Source organism: Enhydra lutris, unplaced genomic scaffold (genome assembly GCF_002288905.1).
Source record: "Enhydra lutris kenyoni isolate GAN:26980312 unplaced genomic scaffold, ASM228890v2 scaffoldscaffold22, whole genome shotgun sequence".
NCBI classification, from domain to species: Eukaryota; Metazoa; Chordata; class Mammalia; order Carnivora; family Mustelidae; genus Enhydra; species Enhydra lutris.
The window spans coordinates 13825858-13842461 of NW_019154106.1; the positions used below are offsets into that span (position 1 = coordinate 13825858).

Consider the following 16604-nt stretch of genomic DNA (forward strand, 5'->3'; position numbering starts at 1 on the left):
TGTTATCAATGAACCAAACAGAAAAAGAAATCTTTGGTCTCATGAAGCTTATATTCCAGTGGTGTGAGACATACAAAAACAATTATCATAAAATACAAGTGAATCATATAATAAGTTAGTAATTGTATGGCAAAATCTGAAAAAAATTATTGTAGGATAATAATAGGTTCTCTGACTAAAGCATGAGAATGAAGATAACTTTTATTGAGAAGGTGACGGTAAATCTACGGCCAGACCACCCTGAACACACCTGATCTTGTCTGATCTCAAAAGCTAAGCAGGGTTGGGCCTGGTTAGTACTTGGATGGGAGAAGGTGACAGTAAGTAAAAACCTCATGAAAGTGGTCTAGATAGTAGCTATGCACATGTGCTTATATGTGTATGGGGAGGTAGTGCTCTAAGCACAAGAAATATCTAGAAAAGAGTTTAAATGCAAATATTCACTAAATATTCAAGGAAAAATTGGAGGCCATTGCTGTTAGAACCCAGGAATATGAGAAAAGTAATAGAATATGAGATCAAAGGCATAACAGGTTAGCATAAGCGATATGAACTAAGTTGTATGAAATACAGGGGAGGAGATTATTAATTTTACATAGGGACCCTCAAGGAAATGTTTAAAAGAAAATAAGTTTTTCATGACCCATATAGGTAGATAATTGCATTAAATAATCTTTGTGGTCTGGAGAGATCTCTGGTTAGAATAATAAAAACTCAACTTTCTTTCTCTGTGCAAGTTGTCCTATCTGGATTTCTCCATGCTAAATGAGAAGTTGTCCTGGCTTTTTATACTGAGAACCACCTTTTAACATAAAACCTAGAGCAATCACATCAGGCTTTTTAGTGTCTTAAAGAGGTTGGCCTTAAAAATTAAACTTAGCACAATATTTGAGGGGATAAAATGTAATTAACTTACCATTGAGAGAAATTCTGGGTCAGAGGTAGGTTACTGTTTATGATGTAGGCCCAAAACTTCTGTGGACAGTAAACCTTTGGTCCTAAGTAGCAAACTTATGCTCTCAAGTAGCAGTTACTCTCAAGACCCACACAGAGCTGTAACTCATATATACTTAACACTCCTCAATTCCAAAGTATGGTTTCAGGGTAAGCCTGGAGCATCTTGACACTATTCTGAGAAATATCTAAGTGATAGTTAGACATGTGCTTCTTTTAGTTATAGAGTTCACCTATTGAAAAGATCATTTCACCATTTTCTTTAGTCAAAAAATATTTCTTGTATATCTACCATGTGCCTCCATCCTAGGTAGGGCCATGAACAAGGCAATTGCTCTGCTGAAAATCTTGCAATGAGAGAAGAATGGATTTGGTGGGAAACCAGCAATTTCTCCACTGATCTCAATAAGCTGAAATAGGCTCTTGTTGCAGGAACTAAAGTAGAGCTGTATGAGCATGACTCAGCAGTCAGGCCAGAAGAGGGAACAACTTGGAGGGCATACATTGCCAGGCACTCAAGCAAAGTGATCAAATGCATATTTTAGCTATACAAAGAACATATTTTTGTTCCTTCAAGTTCATAAAGACTTTGATAAAATATACTCTATAGAATATATTATATACACCAGTCATATAGTAGAAATGAGAGTCATTTTGGATCAGTAGTTGAGATTTTGATCTGCACAATTAATAGTTACTTTTGGGATTGAGATGAGTAGCAGTACAAACTCTGGAATCAAAGTCTGGAATCAGGAACCTAGTCCCCGATTCATTAGAAATATGACCTTGAGCAAGTCACTGAAACTCTCTAAGCTCTAAGTCTCTTGACTGTAAAATAGATATCATAATAATGATGGTGGTGGTGAAAATTAAGTTAGCATGTGCAAATGTAACATATGCTTTATTGTTGTTGTTAACTTTCTCATGTTCTTATTCATAAAATGAAGGATGTGAAACAGATACATTTTCCTGCTCTGATATGATACAGTTTTCATTGTAGGGAATGATGCTACCTGTTTCACCTTTCACTGGAAAAGCCCAGTGGCACAGACCAAGACTGCAGAACACAAGACTGACTTGTACAGACTGAGTGAAACCATCACCCAGTTGAGCATGATGCAAACCCAAAACAAATTGTGTTCTTGGATCCCAGGACGCGTGCAAAATAACTTGAGTTTGGGGAAAAACCAAATTGTGCAAACCTACTATTAAAAACCAAAACTCAACAATGTGGACTTTCCTCTAGAGGGTTAGTTGCCCCCAGGGTTCTTTGTAGGCAAAGCTTCTTAATTGGTTCTTCTTCCTTTTTTTTTTTTTTTCCTCTAAGGCAAAGATTTAAGGGAAACTTCTCTTGTGGACTTTCAGGTTCTCTTTTACCTGGTATACATTGCTTATCATCTCTCATGTAGCATTTTCTTTTCACTTCTGCATTCTTACTGGGAATATTTCTCGTCATTCTCAGGTTGGTATAAAAATATATCTATCCAGATCTGTCAGACTAAGTTTGCATCTCAGATTTTAACTTCTCTTATTTTTTTTAAAGGTTTTATTTATTTATTTGAGAGAGAGAGAGCAGGAGCGAGAAAAAGCTAGATAGCACAAACAAGGGGAGCAGCTGAGGGGGAGGGAGAAGCAGACTTCCTGCTGAGCAGGGAGCCTAAAGCAGGGCTGGATCCAAGGATCCTGGGATCATGAGCCCAACAGGAGGGAGTCGTCCAACTTGGCTGAGCCATTCAGGTGCCCCTATCTTCTCTTTTTCTTTATAACTACCATTAATTATTCTATACATGATATCTGTGTATGAAGGTGTCTATTTATGCACATGGAAGTGACAGAGAAATGGGAAGGATGGAGGAAAGAATTAGAGAGATACAGAGAGAGAAAGATATTTTCTACAGAGATTTGATCATTTGATTATTACAAACTACTAATGGAAACTATAATTTCCAGGAGTGCATTTAGTAATAACTGTGCCCTGTGTATTTATTATGTGTGAGTATGTAATGTCTTTTCATACTTATAATTAAACAATGAAATGAGTATTATTGTTACTGTTGCATCATATTAAGGCATAGAGAAATGAAAGACAAAGAAAACAAATATAAAACCAGTTCAAGTTCTTACATCATGGAGCCAGAATTCAACACAAATCTAACAACAGAAACAGAATTCTTTAACGAGAATACTGAATATTTTCTCATGCCTGGTCTTGTGGGGAAAAAAATCTGTATTTACTGATATAATTTGAAATATGGAGTGATGCAATAGGGGAATCTCCATAACATAATAGTCAATAATAATTAGTAGATTATAATTATATGCTAAGAAGTCCACATCCAGGGAATATGTATAAATTAATGAATGTAGTTAAGTAGTTTACCCCTTTATACCTGGCTTTGATGACCAATGTGATCAGTTTGTGCTCTTTAATTTAAGTGGGTGGAAGCATGAGATTAGATTAAAAATAATATTTTCTCTAACACTTAGGGCTGGTAAATTATTTGATTAAGTGGCTTCCATTCCTAATCATGGAGAATATGCTTATAATGAAGAAGTGATGAGGTAAAAAATCATTTTTGCATTGAGTTGAAGAGAAAATTATGACCCTTCATAAATATCTTAAAATATGAAACCTCTAAACATGCCAATATTGGAAACAAGAGATGTTTAATAGTCTTGGAGGGGTGTGTGTGTGGCTCAGGTCCTGAACTCAGGGTCCTTGGATCAAGCACCACATAGGGCTGTGTTTAGTGGTGAATCTGCTTGAGATTCACTCTCTCTGTCTCCCCCTCCCTCCGCTCATGCTCTCTCTGAAATAAGTAAAAAAAAAAAAAAATAGAATGAAAGAGAAGAAAAAGAAAAAATAAAAAAATATAAAAAAATATATATATATATATATATATATATATATTTAAAAATATAAGTGGTCTTGGAAGTTTGACTAAGCACAATATTTAGTAGCAGTATGTTTCAGTCACAATATTCATATAACTGTTATGTACTAGGGCATCTTAGTAACTTTCAGTCATAGATAGTGAATAAAGAAATATAAAAGAGGCATGGATAAAAATATAAATTAAGAAATAAACAACACTTGATTTTTAAATTTATTTCATCCTAGTTATCCCTGAGATTTATAACAAATACTGACTTGGAGTTGAGAAAATGCTCAATTTCACTGATGTGACAGAGTTTATTCTTTTGGGACTAACCAGTCGTCAGGAATGGCAAGTCCTCTTCTTCATCATTTTTCTTATGGTCTATGTTGTCACCGTGGTAGGCAATATTGGCATGATCATGTTAATTAAGGTCAGTCCACAGCTTAACAGCCCCATGTACTTTTTCCTCAGTCATTTGTCATATGTGGATGTCTGGTTTTCTTCCAATGTGACCCCCAAAATGTTGGAAAATCTGTTATCAGAAACAAAAACTATTTCTTATGCTGGTTGTTTGGTACAGTGTTTCTTCTTCATTGCCCTCGTCCATGTAGAAGTTTTCATTCTTGCTGTGATGGCCTTTGATAGGTACATGGCAATTGGGAAACCTCTGCTGTACAGCAGCAAAATGTCTAGGGCTGTGTGTATGCGACTGATTTCTTTCCCTTACATATATGGCTTTCTGACTAGTTTGGCCGCAACCCTGTGGACATATGGCTTGTCCTTTTGTGGGAATATTGAGATCAACCACTTCTACTGTGCGGACCCACCTCTCATCAAAATGGCGTGTGCAGGGACTTTTGTAAAAGAATACACGATGATCATACTTGCAGGCATTAATTTCACATATTCTCTGACTGTGGTGACCATTTCTTATCTGTTCATTCTCATTGCCATTCTACGGATGCACTCAGCGGAAGGGAGGCGAAAGGCCTTTTCCACCTGTGGCTCCCACTTGACAGCAGTCATCATATTTTATGGGACTCTCATATTCATGTATCTTAGACGTCCTACAGAGGAGTCTGTGGAGCAGGGGAAAATGGTGGCTGTGTTTTACACCACAGTGATCCCCATGCTGAATCCCATGATCTACAGTCTGAGGAACAAAGATGTGAAAGAAGCCATGAAAAAAGTTATCAGCAGAACATGTTTAACAAAATAAAATACAATTTTGTTAATATTGTCTTGTGTGATTCATAAGAATTTGTCAATAGATTGTGGTTCAGCATATCAATAACTTTTATAAAGGCTAGATATTTCGTGCATTAATAATAAAAAAAGAGAAAGACTCAAACCCAGTGGGAAAAAAGGAGACAAATCAACCATATTGATGTGAGTAGTAAGGATTAGTTAAAATTTAAAAAAATAATAATTAATTGAAAAGTTTGTTTTAGCCAAAATTTGCAGGTACACTAATTGAAATTATTCAAATATTTAGCTGAAATGAAATATTTTGTTTTTCTTATTAAAAAATGCAATGAATGATTATGGAAAATACTTATCAATTTGCCTATTTAGAGAGTAAATTGGAGCAGTAAAAATAAGAACATATTTCATTTAGTTTTCTAGTATGTTAATATAAAAATGGTGGTCTCGGTAATGGTTGTGAGATTTTATGGAAGCAAATACTTTTTCTTCAATATGAATGGCAGGTCTATTCAGAGACTACTGCCTTGAAAAAAGCTATCCTCTTGTATGTCATCCCTTTTCAACATTTTTAGTATTCATGAGAGATTCGGCATGGTATGTAATTCTCTTACAGATTCCAGTAACTGCCATATTTAAATGCCACAGTGGCTGTTGATCACTGACCTTCTCCCTTGTTCCTGCCAAAGGGTCTTCAGTTGGACAGAAGAGTGGGTAGAATCAGCAAATGGATGCATAATTTTGAAAGCACAGCTCTCTTGATCCCACTTAATAAATAAATTAAATTGGTATTCATGTGGAATATTTTGCACATCTGTGACTAAGATGTAGTAAATATTTTAAAATAATTTTTGTGTTTGAAAGACACAAAGTATTTAGGGTGGTGTATTTGTTGCTAATGATAACATGACCCACCACTCTCATACCTCATTTCATGAAATACAAGCATGAGGAACAACTTTAAAACTTGGACTTCTTAAATTCTCTATATCAATACATATATCTATAATACATACATTAATAATCTGCTTTTTTGATGTAGAAAATACAAAAATACAGCAATGGAACCAATACACACTTAAATTACACATTTAAGTAATTACAAATTTATCTGGAAAGATATAAATATAAAATGACATTGATGTACTATGAGAATAAACATCCTTCCTTGTCCACTTTTGAGTTTTTATTTTCTTCAAGGGCAATAACAATGTATATGAACTCACTTCCACACCCATACACACATGCCATCAGTAACTTTTTAAAAAATATTTTATTTATTTATTTGACAGAGAGAGAGAGAGAGAGAGAGAGATCACAAGTAGGCAGAGGGTGGGGTGAGGCAGGGAAGCAGACTCCGTGATGAACAGAGAGCCCAATGTGGGGCTCGATCCCAGGACCCTGAGATCATGACCTGAGCCTAAGGCAGAGGCTTAACCCACTGAGCCACCCAGGTGCCCCATCAGCAATGTTTTAAAGGTATTTGCATTTAAACAAACTAGTAATTTAGATTAAATCATACTTTATCACTGTGCCTATAGTTGCAAAACTTAACCCTCCCAAAAAACTTTAAGATCTAACTCAATTTTACTTTTGGGGTTAGTTAAAAATAACTTTGTCAGGACAACTGTTTATTCACCAGTTGGATTTTGTTAGAGAACTCTTGATATGCCAGTTAGTTGCTGATTACTAATAAATTTCAAAGTATGATTTTAAAACATTTTAATATAGTTGGATTTGGATCTTTGCTATATCTCTCATTCTTTCACTGCCCCCCTACACCCCAAAAAATGAAAAGCTATCCCTATTTACTTTTTAGAGATTTAGTTAGTGCTCCATAAAGAATGAGAACAGCATGTTCTGGGTTTGAGTTTCCAAATTTCAAATTAATTTGTGGGTCTCCTTGGATAAATCATTTTTATTATTCATCCAGTTAATTTTTAGTTTCTAGTCACTGCTCTCAAGGTCTCTCCAGACTCGCAATTTCTATGAATCTAAGTTTTTCGTAGAACTTAAAGCAATTTTTCCATTTGTTGAGAATTTGGGATATTTTTGCAAAGTACTTTGAAAAATAAATCTTATTGTTACATTCATGTCTACATCTGTCACCTTCATTATATTTAAGCATCTCTAACATAAAGCACATTTATCTCTCCTTGTCATGATGCAAACCAAGAATATTTTCCCAAGATGCATAACTGCTAAATGTGAATGAAAGAATGCAGGACTCATGTAAAGGTGGGAGAGATTACACCATGTTATCCAGAATTTTGATTTCTTAATTTTACTATAAGGATTACCCTTCTCATTAACAGCCCTTAACTTCTCCTACCCCTGAGATGTTTCTGGCATTTTAATCATTATTCCTTTCATAATTACCTGGCTAGTTTCCTGGGGAGATATTCTCAATGCTCTCAGTGTTCAAAATTCTATTATAAATAGTGAACAATTATCATCTGATGTTCTCCTCTGCTGAAGGTAGGTCTACAAATTGTATACTCTATGCAAAACAGATTAATGCAGTCAAACCTTTTCATTTTGATCCATATTTTGAAGATGAGACTGAGACTTTATTTGTAGATTTATTTGTTATCACAGTGCTTTATATGATATTACTGAGAAATATTCTTTCCCTATGCATTCAAAACATCCTAAGAATGAGCTCATTACAATGCAGATTTATACAATTTAATCCTTGTCTGTTACCCTTTACACCGTTCTCTGCAAATACCATTGATTTTCACATTGTTGTTTTAAAATAGATATGAATGAAGTTGAGGATATCCTATCAGTGCTAATGATTGGGCCAGTAATTATACCTTTCCTGTTTTTCTTTATGGGAAGTTCCTGAAAAGTTAATAAAAAAAATACATATTTTTGTAAATTATACATTCTATCTTCTCAATTGTTTTGACAGATGATGCACTTATGCAATAAACTGACTCTATCCCAGAACTCACTGGGACATCTGATCCCAGATCTAAACTTCGAGGGGGAGGGAGAAGCAATGGTCGACTACCTCTGTAGTTCAGCCTGCTCAAGGGTCGTGCAAAGGACTAGTTCATCTAGGATGGACTGTTAAAAGGATACCTTTGTTATGTCTTGGAGGATAATCAAACTAAATTTTAAATGTAAAGAAATAGGATAATAGAATAAGTAATCAAAGAGGCGACAACATAAGGTCATTAAGGGTACAACACTGCAGTTAAATTAATTGGTTTGCATCCTAATCTTGTCAATTCGTTGTTGTCTGGCCAGGGAGACCTAGTTAGTCTCAATGCTTTGGTTTCTTCATTGCAAAACGATGATGCTAATAGAATCTGTTTCATAGGACCTTTGCATGCTAAAGTTTCAGTGAGCACTCAGTAAAACTTAGCTATTCTTATTGATATTATGAAGCTGAGACTGTTGTCACTAGAAAAATCTGTCTTAGTTTTTGTGTGTTGGAATGTTGTAATGTATTCTATAAAGCTGAACTGGAGATCACATCTTAAAAAATTCATAACTGTGAATATTTCTGAATATCAATTTACATGTAATATCTCAACTAGGCACCTTAAAGAGTTCCCAAGATGAATGAGATAAACTCTACTACCGTAGAGCTAAAGATTATATGTAGAGGAAAATAAATACGCACTCATACAGGAACTAAAACAAAATTGGAGAAATAGGTTATGTTTCTTATATACCTTGAAAAAATATATTTATATCATTTTATGCTTAAAATAATAAATAGAACCATTAACCAAAGTCAACTCTGTGAATTGGAGAATCATGGGTTCATCAGGCAGGTCAAGAGTTTTGCATAGGGAAATCCCTGACCTTAGATCTCTTCCCCAAACAAATCTGACTCAATATTCCCATACTTGAAATGAACCAAAAGATGAGTTACAATCATGGAAATCTATAGTAATGGGAAACTTAGGTCAGAATTAAAATTTTGGTGCCTATTATGTTATGTACCCAATTAACAGCATATTTAATTCCATTATTAAACATCTTCAAGGTAAGAATATAGTTCATTGAGATTAGTTCACTCCTGAATTCATCCTGCTACTCATTGCAGGTGGTCATGATACAATCACAGAGCCCATACTTTTTTTTTTTTTTCACTATATAAAGTGATGTCTCTAGCAACACTCTTTTTCACCATGCCAAGCTAATATTTATCCTTCTGAGCTTTTCCATTTCATGGCATTCACCCTTCATATTTTTACACAGCTTGCTGTTTCTCACCAGTTCAGAAGTCCCCTCCTCAGAGAAATCTTTAATCACTGTCTGCACCCTGCCTCCTCCTATTTCTTATCTTTCTAGCATGCTGTAATTTTGTCACAGATGTCCACTTCCTAAAGTATCTCATTTGTACATTTGTGTATTGCTTGCTCTTTTCAATGATAATAGAGTATAATGCAAACCAGAATCTTGTATATCTTGTTCATTCTCAGATTTCCAGAATTTAGAATACTGCTAGATATAGTGGTACCTGGGTGGCTGAGTTGGTTAAGCATCTGAGGCTTGATTTTAGCTCAGGTCATGATCCCAGAGTTGTGGAATTGAGCCCTGTGTCAGACTCTGTGCTAGGCGTAGAGCCTGTTTGGGATTCTCTCACTCTGTCTCTTCTCCACCCCTCTCTCCCTCTCTTAAAAACACAAAACAAAAGAACTGTTGGTATAACAAATATATCTGCCATAATATTGGCTTTGATGTTTGTGAATCAATTAAGGTAAGCAATTATAAACCAAGGCCCATTTTCAAGAGTAGTAGACCCTTCAAACACTATTATTATGGGGAGCTCAAATTTCCATCAGTTAATCCTACAGATGTCCTTAAGAACTTGTGGCAAGTTTTTACTTCTTGAGAGAAGTAAGATAGAAAAGTGTAGTAAATGGGGAAAATATTGTTTGGGAACCTTTTCCTTGAGAGGATATTAAGTGTGAATATAAATAAGGAGGTGTAGCATTGATTGCATCTGAAAATCAGTAGAATCTGAAATAACATGTCACCTAAACTTTACTTCATGATATTTACTGTTGACATAATTTTAGTAGTGCCTGCAGCAATCAAATAAGCATAATGTTTAGTCAAATAAAATAAAATATGATGTAGGAATTTCATATGTTGAAGGTATATGATAACATATGGTGAAAATATGTCAATAACTAGACTGTAACATCAATGTGTAAGTCCATAAGTTGGAAAGGATTTAGCCATTCCCTGACAATTTTTAGTCTGACTTGGATCATATTTGTGCCTTGAGATTTTTTTTAAATCATTTTTTTAAATTTATTTTCAGCATAACAGTATTCATTGTTTTTGTACCACACCCAGTGCTCCATGCAGTCCGTGTCCTCTCTAATACCCACCACCTGGTTCCCCCAACCTCCCACCCCCCCCACCTCTTCAAACCCTTCAGATTCTTTTTGAGTCCATAGTCTCTCATTGTTCACCTCCCCTTCCAGTTTCCCCCAACTCCCTTCTCCTAACTCTCCATGTCCTCCATGCTATTTGTTATGCTCCACAAATAAGTGAAACCATATGATAATTGACTCTCTCTGCTTGACTTATTTCACTCAGCATAATCTCTTCCAGTCCCATCCACGTTGCTAAAAATGTTGGGTATTCATCCTTTCTGATGGACGCATAATACTCCATAGTCTATATGGACCACATCTTCCTTATCCATTCGTCCATTGAAGGGCATCTTGGTTCTTTCCACAGTTTGGCAACCATGGCCATTGCTGCTATAAACTTTGGGGTACAGATGGCCCTTCTTTTCACTACATCTGTATCTTTGGGGTAAATACCCAGTAGTGCAATGGCAGGGACATAAGGAAGTTCTATTTTTAATTTCTTGAGGAATCTCCACACTGTTCTCCAAAGAGGCTGCATCAACTTGCAATCCCACCAACAGTGTAAGAGGGTTCCCCTTTCTCCACATCCCCTCCAACACATGTTGTTTCCTGTCTTGCTAATTTTGGCCATTCTAACTGGTGTAAGGTGATATCTCACTGTGGTTTTAATCTGAATCTCCCTGATGGCTCGTGATGATGAACATTTTTTCATGTGTCTGATAGCCATTTGTATGTCTTCATTGGAGAAGTGTCTGTTCATATCTTCTGCCCATTTTTTGATGTGATTATCTGTTTTGTGTGTGTTGAGTTTGAGGAGTTCTTTATAGATCCTGGATATCAATCTTTTGTCTGTACTGTCATTTGCAAATATCTTCTCGCATTCCATGGGTTGCCTCTTTGTTTTGTTGACTGTTTCCTTTGCTGTGCAGAAGCTTTTGATTTTGATGAAGTCCCAAAAGTTTATTTTGGCTTTTGTTTCCTTTGCCTTTGGAGACATATCTTGAAAGAAGTTGCTGTGGCTGATATCGAAGAGATTACTGCCTATGTTCTCCTCTAGGATTCTGATGGATCCCTGTCTCACATTGAGGTCTTTTATCCATTTTGAGTTTATCTTTGTGTACAGTGTAAGAGAATTAACAACAAATCAAACCAACTCCACACATAAGAAGGGAAATCATCAAGATTAGAGCTGAGATCAATGAGGTAGAAACCCGAGATACAGTAGAACGTATCAATGAAACTAGAAGCTGGTTTTTGGAAAGAATCAATAAGATTGATAAACCATTGGCCACACTAATCCAAAAGAAAAGAGAGAAAGCCCAAATTAATAAAATTATGAATGAAAAGGGAGAGATCACAACTAACACCAAGGAAGTAGAAACAATCATCAGAAATTATCAACAGTTATATTCCAAAAAGCTAAGCAACCTAGATGAAATGGATGCATTCCTGGAAAACTGTAAACTCCCAAAATTGAACCAGGAAGAAATTGACAACCTAAATAGACCGATATCTAGTAACGAGATTGAAGCAGTGATCAAAAACCTCCCAAAAAACAAGAGCCCAGGACCTGACGGATTCCCTGGGGAATTCTACCAAACTTCCAAAGAAGAAATAACACCTAATCTCCTGAACTGTTTCAAAAAATTGAAGCAGAAGGAAAACTTCCAGACTCTTTCTATGAAGCCAGCATTACCCTGATCCCCAAACCAGGCAAAGACCCTACCAAAAAGGAGAATTTCAGACCAATATCACTGATGAATATGGATGGTAAGATTCTCAACAAGATCTTAGCAAACAGGATCCAACAGCACATTAAGATTATCCACCATGACCAGGTGGGATTCATTCCTGGGCTACAAGGATGGTTCAACATTCTCAAATCAATCAATGTGATAGAACAAATTAATAAGAAAAGAGAGAAGAACCACATGGTCCTCTCAATTGATGCAGAAAAAGCATTTGACAAAATCCAGCATCCATTCTTGATTAAAACGCTTCAAAGTATAGGGATAGAGGGAACGTTCCTGAACTTCATCAAAACTATCTATGAAAAACCCACAGCAAATATCATCCTCAATGGGAAAAAGCTTGCAGCCTTCCCGTTGAGATCAGGAACACGATAAGGATGCCCATTCTCACCACTCTTGTTCAACATAGTATTAGAAGTCCTAGAAATAGCAATCAGACAACAAAGAGAAATAAAAGGTATCCAAATTGGCAATGAAGAAGTCAAACTCTCTCTCTTCCCAGATGACATGATTCTTTATATGGAAAACCCAAAAGACTCCACCCCCAAACTACTAAAACTCATACAGCAATTCAGTAACATGGCAGGATACAAAGTCAATGTACAGAAATCAGTGGTTTTCTTATACACTAACAATGAAAATACAGAAAGGTAAATTAGAGAATCGATTCCATTTACTATAGCACCAAGAACCATAAGATACCTGGGAATAAACCTAACCAAAGAGGTAAAGGATCTGTACTTGAGGAACTACAGAACACTCATGAAAGAAATTGAAGAAGACACAAAAAGATGGAAGACCATTCCATGCTCTTGGATTGGAAGAATAAACATTGTTAAAATGTCTATATTGCCTAGAGCAATCTATACTTTTAATGCCATTCCAATCAAAATTCCACCAGTATTCTTCAAAGAGCTGGAGCAAATAATCCTAAAATTTGTATGGAACCAGAAGAGACCCCGAATTGCTAAGGAAATGTTGAAAAACAAAAATAAAACTGGGGGCATCACGTTACCTGATTTCAAGCTTTACTACAAAGCTGTGATCACCAAGACAGCATGGTACTGGCATAAAAACAGACACATAGACCAGTGGAACAGAGTAGAGAGCCCAGATATGGACCCTCAACTCTATGGTCAGTTAATCTTCGACAAAACAGGAAAAAACATACAGTGGAAAAAAGTCTCTTCAATAAATGGTGCTGGGAAAACTGGACAGCTATATGTAGAAGAATGAAACTCGACCATTCTCTTACACCGTACACACAGATATTTGTGCCTTGAGATTTTAACATTAGTGTAATAATTAAGCAAATGTGAATGCCCAATTTTAGTAATATATGATAGCAATGTATGTAGTTATCTATTTTACTGATAAAGAACTAATAAATATTCATGGTATGTACCTACCTATAAGACCTATTAAGGGAAACAATGAAGCCTACCTATTCTAAACTTGGACATGGTGCATAATTGCATTGATTTTAAATTATTTCAATCAGAATAAGGATAAATGTGGCTCAAAAGTTTCAAGAATAAAACAGATTCATTCCTGTTTTTTATTTCTCTGTAGGTACTACAGACTGGCTCTATGTTAAGGCAATGCCAAATTTCACAGATGTGACAGAATTTATTCTTCTGGGCTTGACCAGCCATCAGGAGTTTCAAGTTCTCTTTTTTGTGGATTCCTTGTCGTTTACATGATCACTCTGTTAGGGAACATTGGCATGATCATTTTGATCAGCATCAGTCCTCAGCTTCAGAGCCCTATGTACTTTTTCTTGAGTCATTTTTCTTTTGTGGATGTGTGGTTCTCTTCCAACGTCACCCCTAAAATGCTGGAAAACTTATTATCAGAGACAAAAACCATTTCCTATGTGGGGTGTTTGGTGCAGTGCTACTTTTTCATTGCCCTTGTACACGTGGAAGTCTATATCTTGGCAGTGATGGGTTTCGATCGCTACATGGCCATCTGCAACCTTTTGCTTTATGGAAGTAAAATGTCCAGGACTGTCTGTGTTCGGCTTATCTCTGTGCCTTATGTTTATGGATTCTCTGTTAGTTTAATATGTACACTATGGACATATGGCTTATACTTCTGTGGAAATTTTGAAATCAACCACTTCTATTGTGCAGACCCTCCTCTCATCAAGATTGCCTGTGGGGGAGTCCACATCAAAGAATACACAATGATTGTTATTGCTGGAATTAACTTCACGTATTCTCTCTCTGTGGTTCTCATCTCCTACACCCTCATTGTAGTCGCTGTGCTACGCATGCGCTCCGCCGATGGCAGGAGGAAAGCATTTTCCACATGTGGCTCCCACTTGACAGCTGTTACTATGTTTTATGGGACTCTCATATTCATGTATCTCAGACGTCCCACTGAAGAGTCTGTGGAGCAGGGGAAAATGGTGGCCGTGTTTTATACCACAGTGATCCCCATGCTGAATCCCATGATCTACAGTCTGAGGAACAAGGATGTGAAAGAGGCGGTCAACAAAGCAATTGCCAAGGCAAACAAGGGTCAATGAAACTTCATTAAATATTTTTGTGGTGTGTTGCTACCTATTATGAATGTCCAGGCATAAAAGTCTTAATGCAACAAGGATTTTCTAAAGGCAACTCTTACATACAATAAAAGGTCCAATCTAACACATGATGCCTTACTCCAGAAGGGACTCCAACTGCTAAGACTGCTTTATTCTATATATACAACCTTACCATCAAAACTGACATATTAGTGTCATTCAGAGTGTACATAAAATTGTGTTAAGTGTAGTCATTGGAGGAATTCATAAATGACTCTATATAAATAAATATTAATTACAGATACCTTTGCTAGAGTTGAACATGATTTCCTAGGGTATTTCCCTATACACATGCTCCTCTACCTAGAAAAAGAGTAATAATTCATGTATATTTCATGACCTTAGGTATGTTAATGGTTCCTGATTAACCAAAAAGTGTTCTATAACATTCATTCACACATGAACTTCTGAAAATGGAATTGTATTCAGAATCTTCAACCTGTGTCTCAGGACCATCATAAGTTCTATCCTCAGTATGTGTTGTTTGATAGTTAACAATGTCCCTGCTTCAGCAAGCTGTTTATTCTAACTCTACTCTTTAGTTTGGATTCTGGTAAAACTTTTTTTTTTTTTTAAGATTTTATTTATTTGACAAAGGGAAAGGGAGAGAAGCCAGGTAGAAGCAGAGAGAGGGAGAGGGAGAAGTAGGCTCCTTACTGAACAGGAAACCTGATGTAGGGCTTGATCCCAGGATCCTGAGATCATCATCTGAGCTGAAGGCAGACGCTGAATGAGCACCCAGGTGTCCCTTGATTCTGGTATAACTCTTGATATAAGCTGATAAATACAGAACTGAAGAATATAATGTTAGTGAGAAGAAACTAGGATCCAGCAATAACGTCGGATCATATCAACCAAAGGTTTAATAGGACAAAGTCTGGCAGAGGTCAGATTTTATATATCAGAAAATTCATAGATTCATTTTTTAAATTATGCTGAGGACAAGAAACTCCTTTGTCATAAGCGTTCACCCTTTTAAGAGCAGGAAATTTATCTATTTATTCTTGTTACTTTCTATTTATTTATGAGCCTCTTTCTCATTTGTCGTGGTTGTCATCTAAAGTTCGGTTTTCAGATTTATTTAGAGAAAATTATGAATGAGTTTAAGAAAAATATGTAAGCAAATAATAAGTGTGATATGTTAATGAGGAAGTGTGATATACTTCCAAGTGTGATATGCTAATGAGGAAAAACCATAGGCATAATAATAATCTAAAAGTCAGAAAACACAACTGATGACCACAATCCCACATACACACATTTGCCTGTCATATAACTATATCATCTATATCTATGTATATCTATACCTATAGATATACATATTTAGTCATTGTGCATATATTATATAGTATAATGCATACAACAACTTCTTGGGGCTGCTGTCAGGTCCTACTTCCCTTGGGGTTTATATATATCCATTGTCTTAATTTTTTCAGAGTCCAATAATTTCTGCAATGTCCAAGACATTGCAAACCATTACATGGTTTGAGTGAGACAAGTCCAGTAGGTCTGCTGTGAAAGTCTCTCTTGTTATACCATCAGTTAATTTTAGTCATATAACATTCAAACAGCATTGGGGAGAACTCAGCTATCCAATGTGCTTCCCACATTGTTCAATGAACTGTAGTCTTAGGATAGAACCAGCTTTGAGTTTCTGAGCTTCATAAGCACCATGCACTCAGTACTTAAAAATGCTAAAACATCTTTTCATCTTTTTCTCACCACTCAGAGGTGGATTTGAGGAGCCAGAAATATTAGCCAATGTCATTTAGCTGGAAGTGGTAAAACTTAGGTATGAACTCAAGACCTTAAGATTCCAAGAACTACCTTCTATTTAACTCAGATGCTATGACTTGAATGTAGACAGATTTTGATT

General features: G+C 36.0%; 2 protein-coding genes across 3 annotated transcripts; both read left to right on the plus strand.

Annotated features, from left to right (window-relative positions):
• Positions 1-2210: 2210 nt before the first annotated feature.
• Positions 2211-5052, plus strand: LOC111150084 (olfactory receptor 5M3). Of its 2 annotated transcripts, XM_022507426.1 has the most exons (2): positions 2211-2219; positions 4117-5052. In XM_022507426.1, the coding sequence occupies exon 2, from the start codon at positions 4120-4122 to the stop codon at positions 5050-5052; it is 933 nt and encodes a 310-aa protein (XP_022363134.1). In that variant the 5' UTR covers positions 2211-2219; positions 4117-4119. The 2 variants fall into 2 exon arrangements, with proteins under 2 accessions (XP_022363134.1, XP_022363133.1); XM_022507425.1 differs by lacking the exon at positions 2211-2219 and having other exon boundaries at positions 3866-5052.
• Positions 5053-13739: 8687 nt separating this feature from the next.
• LOC111150127 (olfactory receptor 5M9-like) lies at positions 13740-14671 on the plus strand. Its single transcript, XM_022507502.1, is given in 2 exon segments — positions 13740-13818; positions 13821-14671. Coding segments are annotated over 2 exon segments (930 nt in total).
• The last annotated feature ends 1933 nt before the right edge of the window (positions 14672-16604 follow it).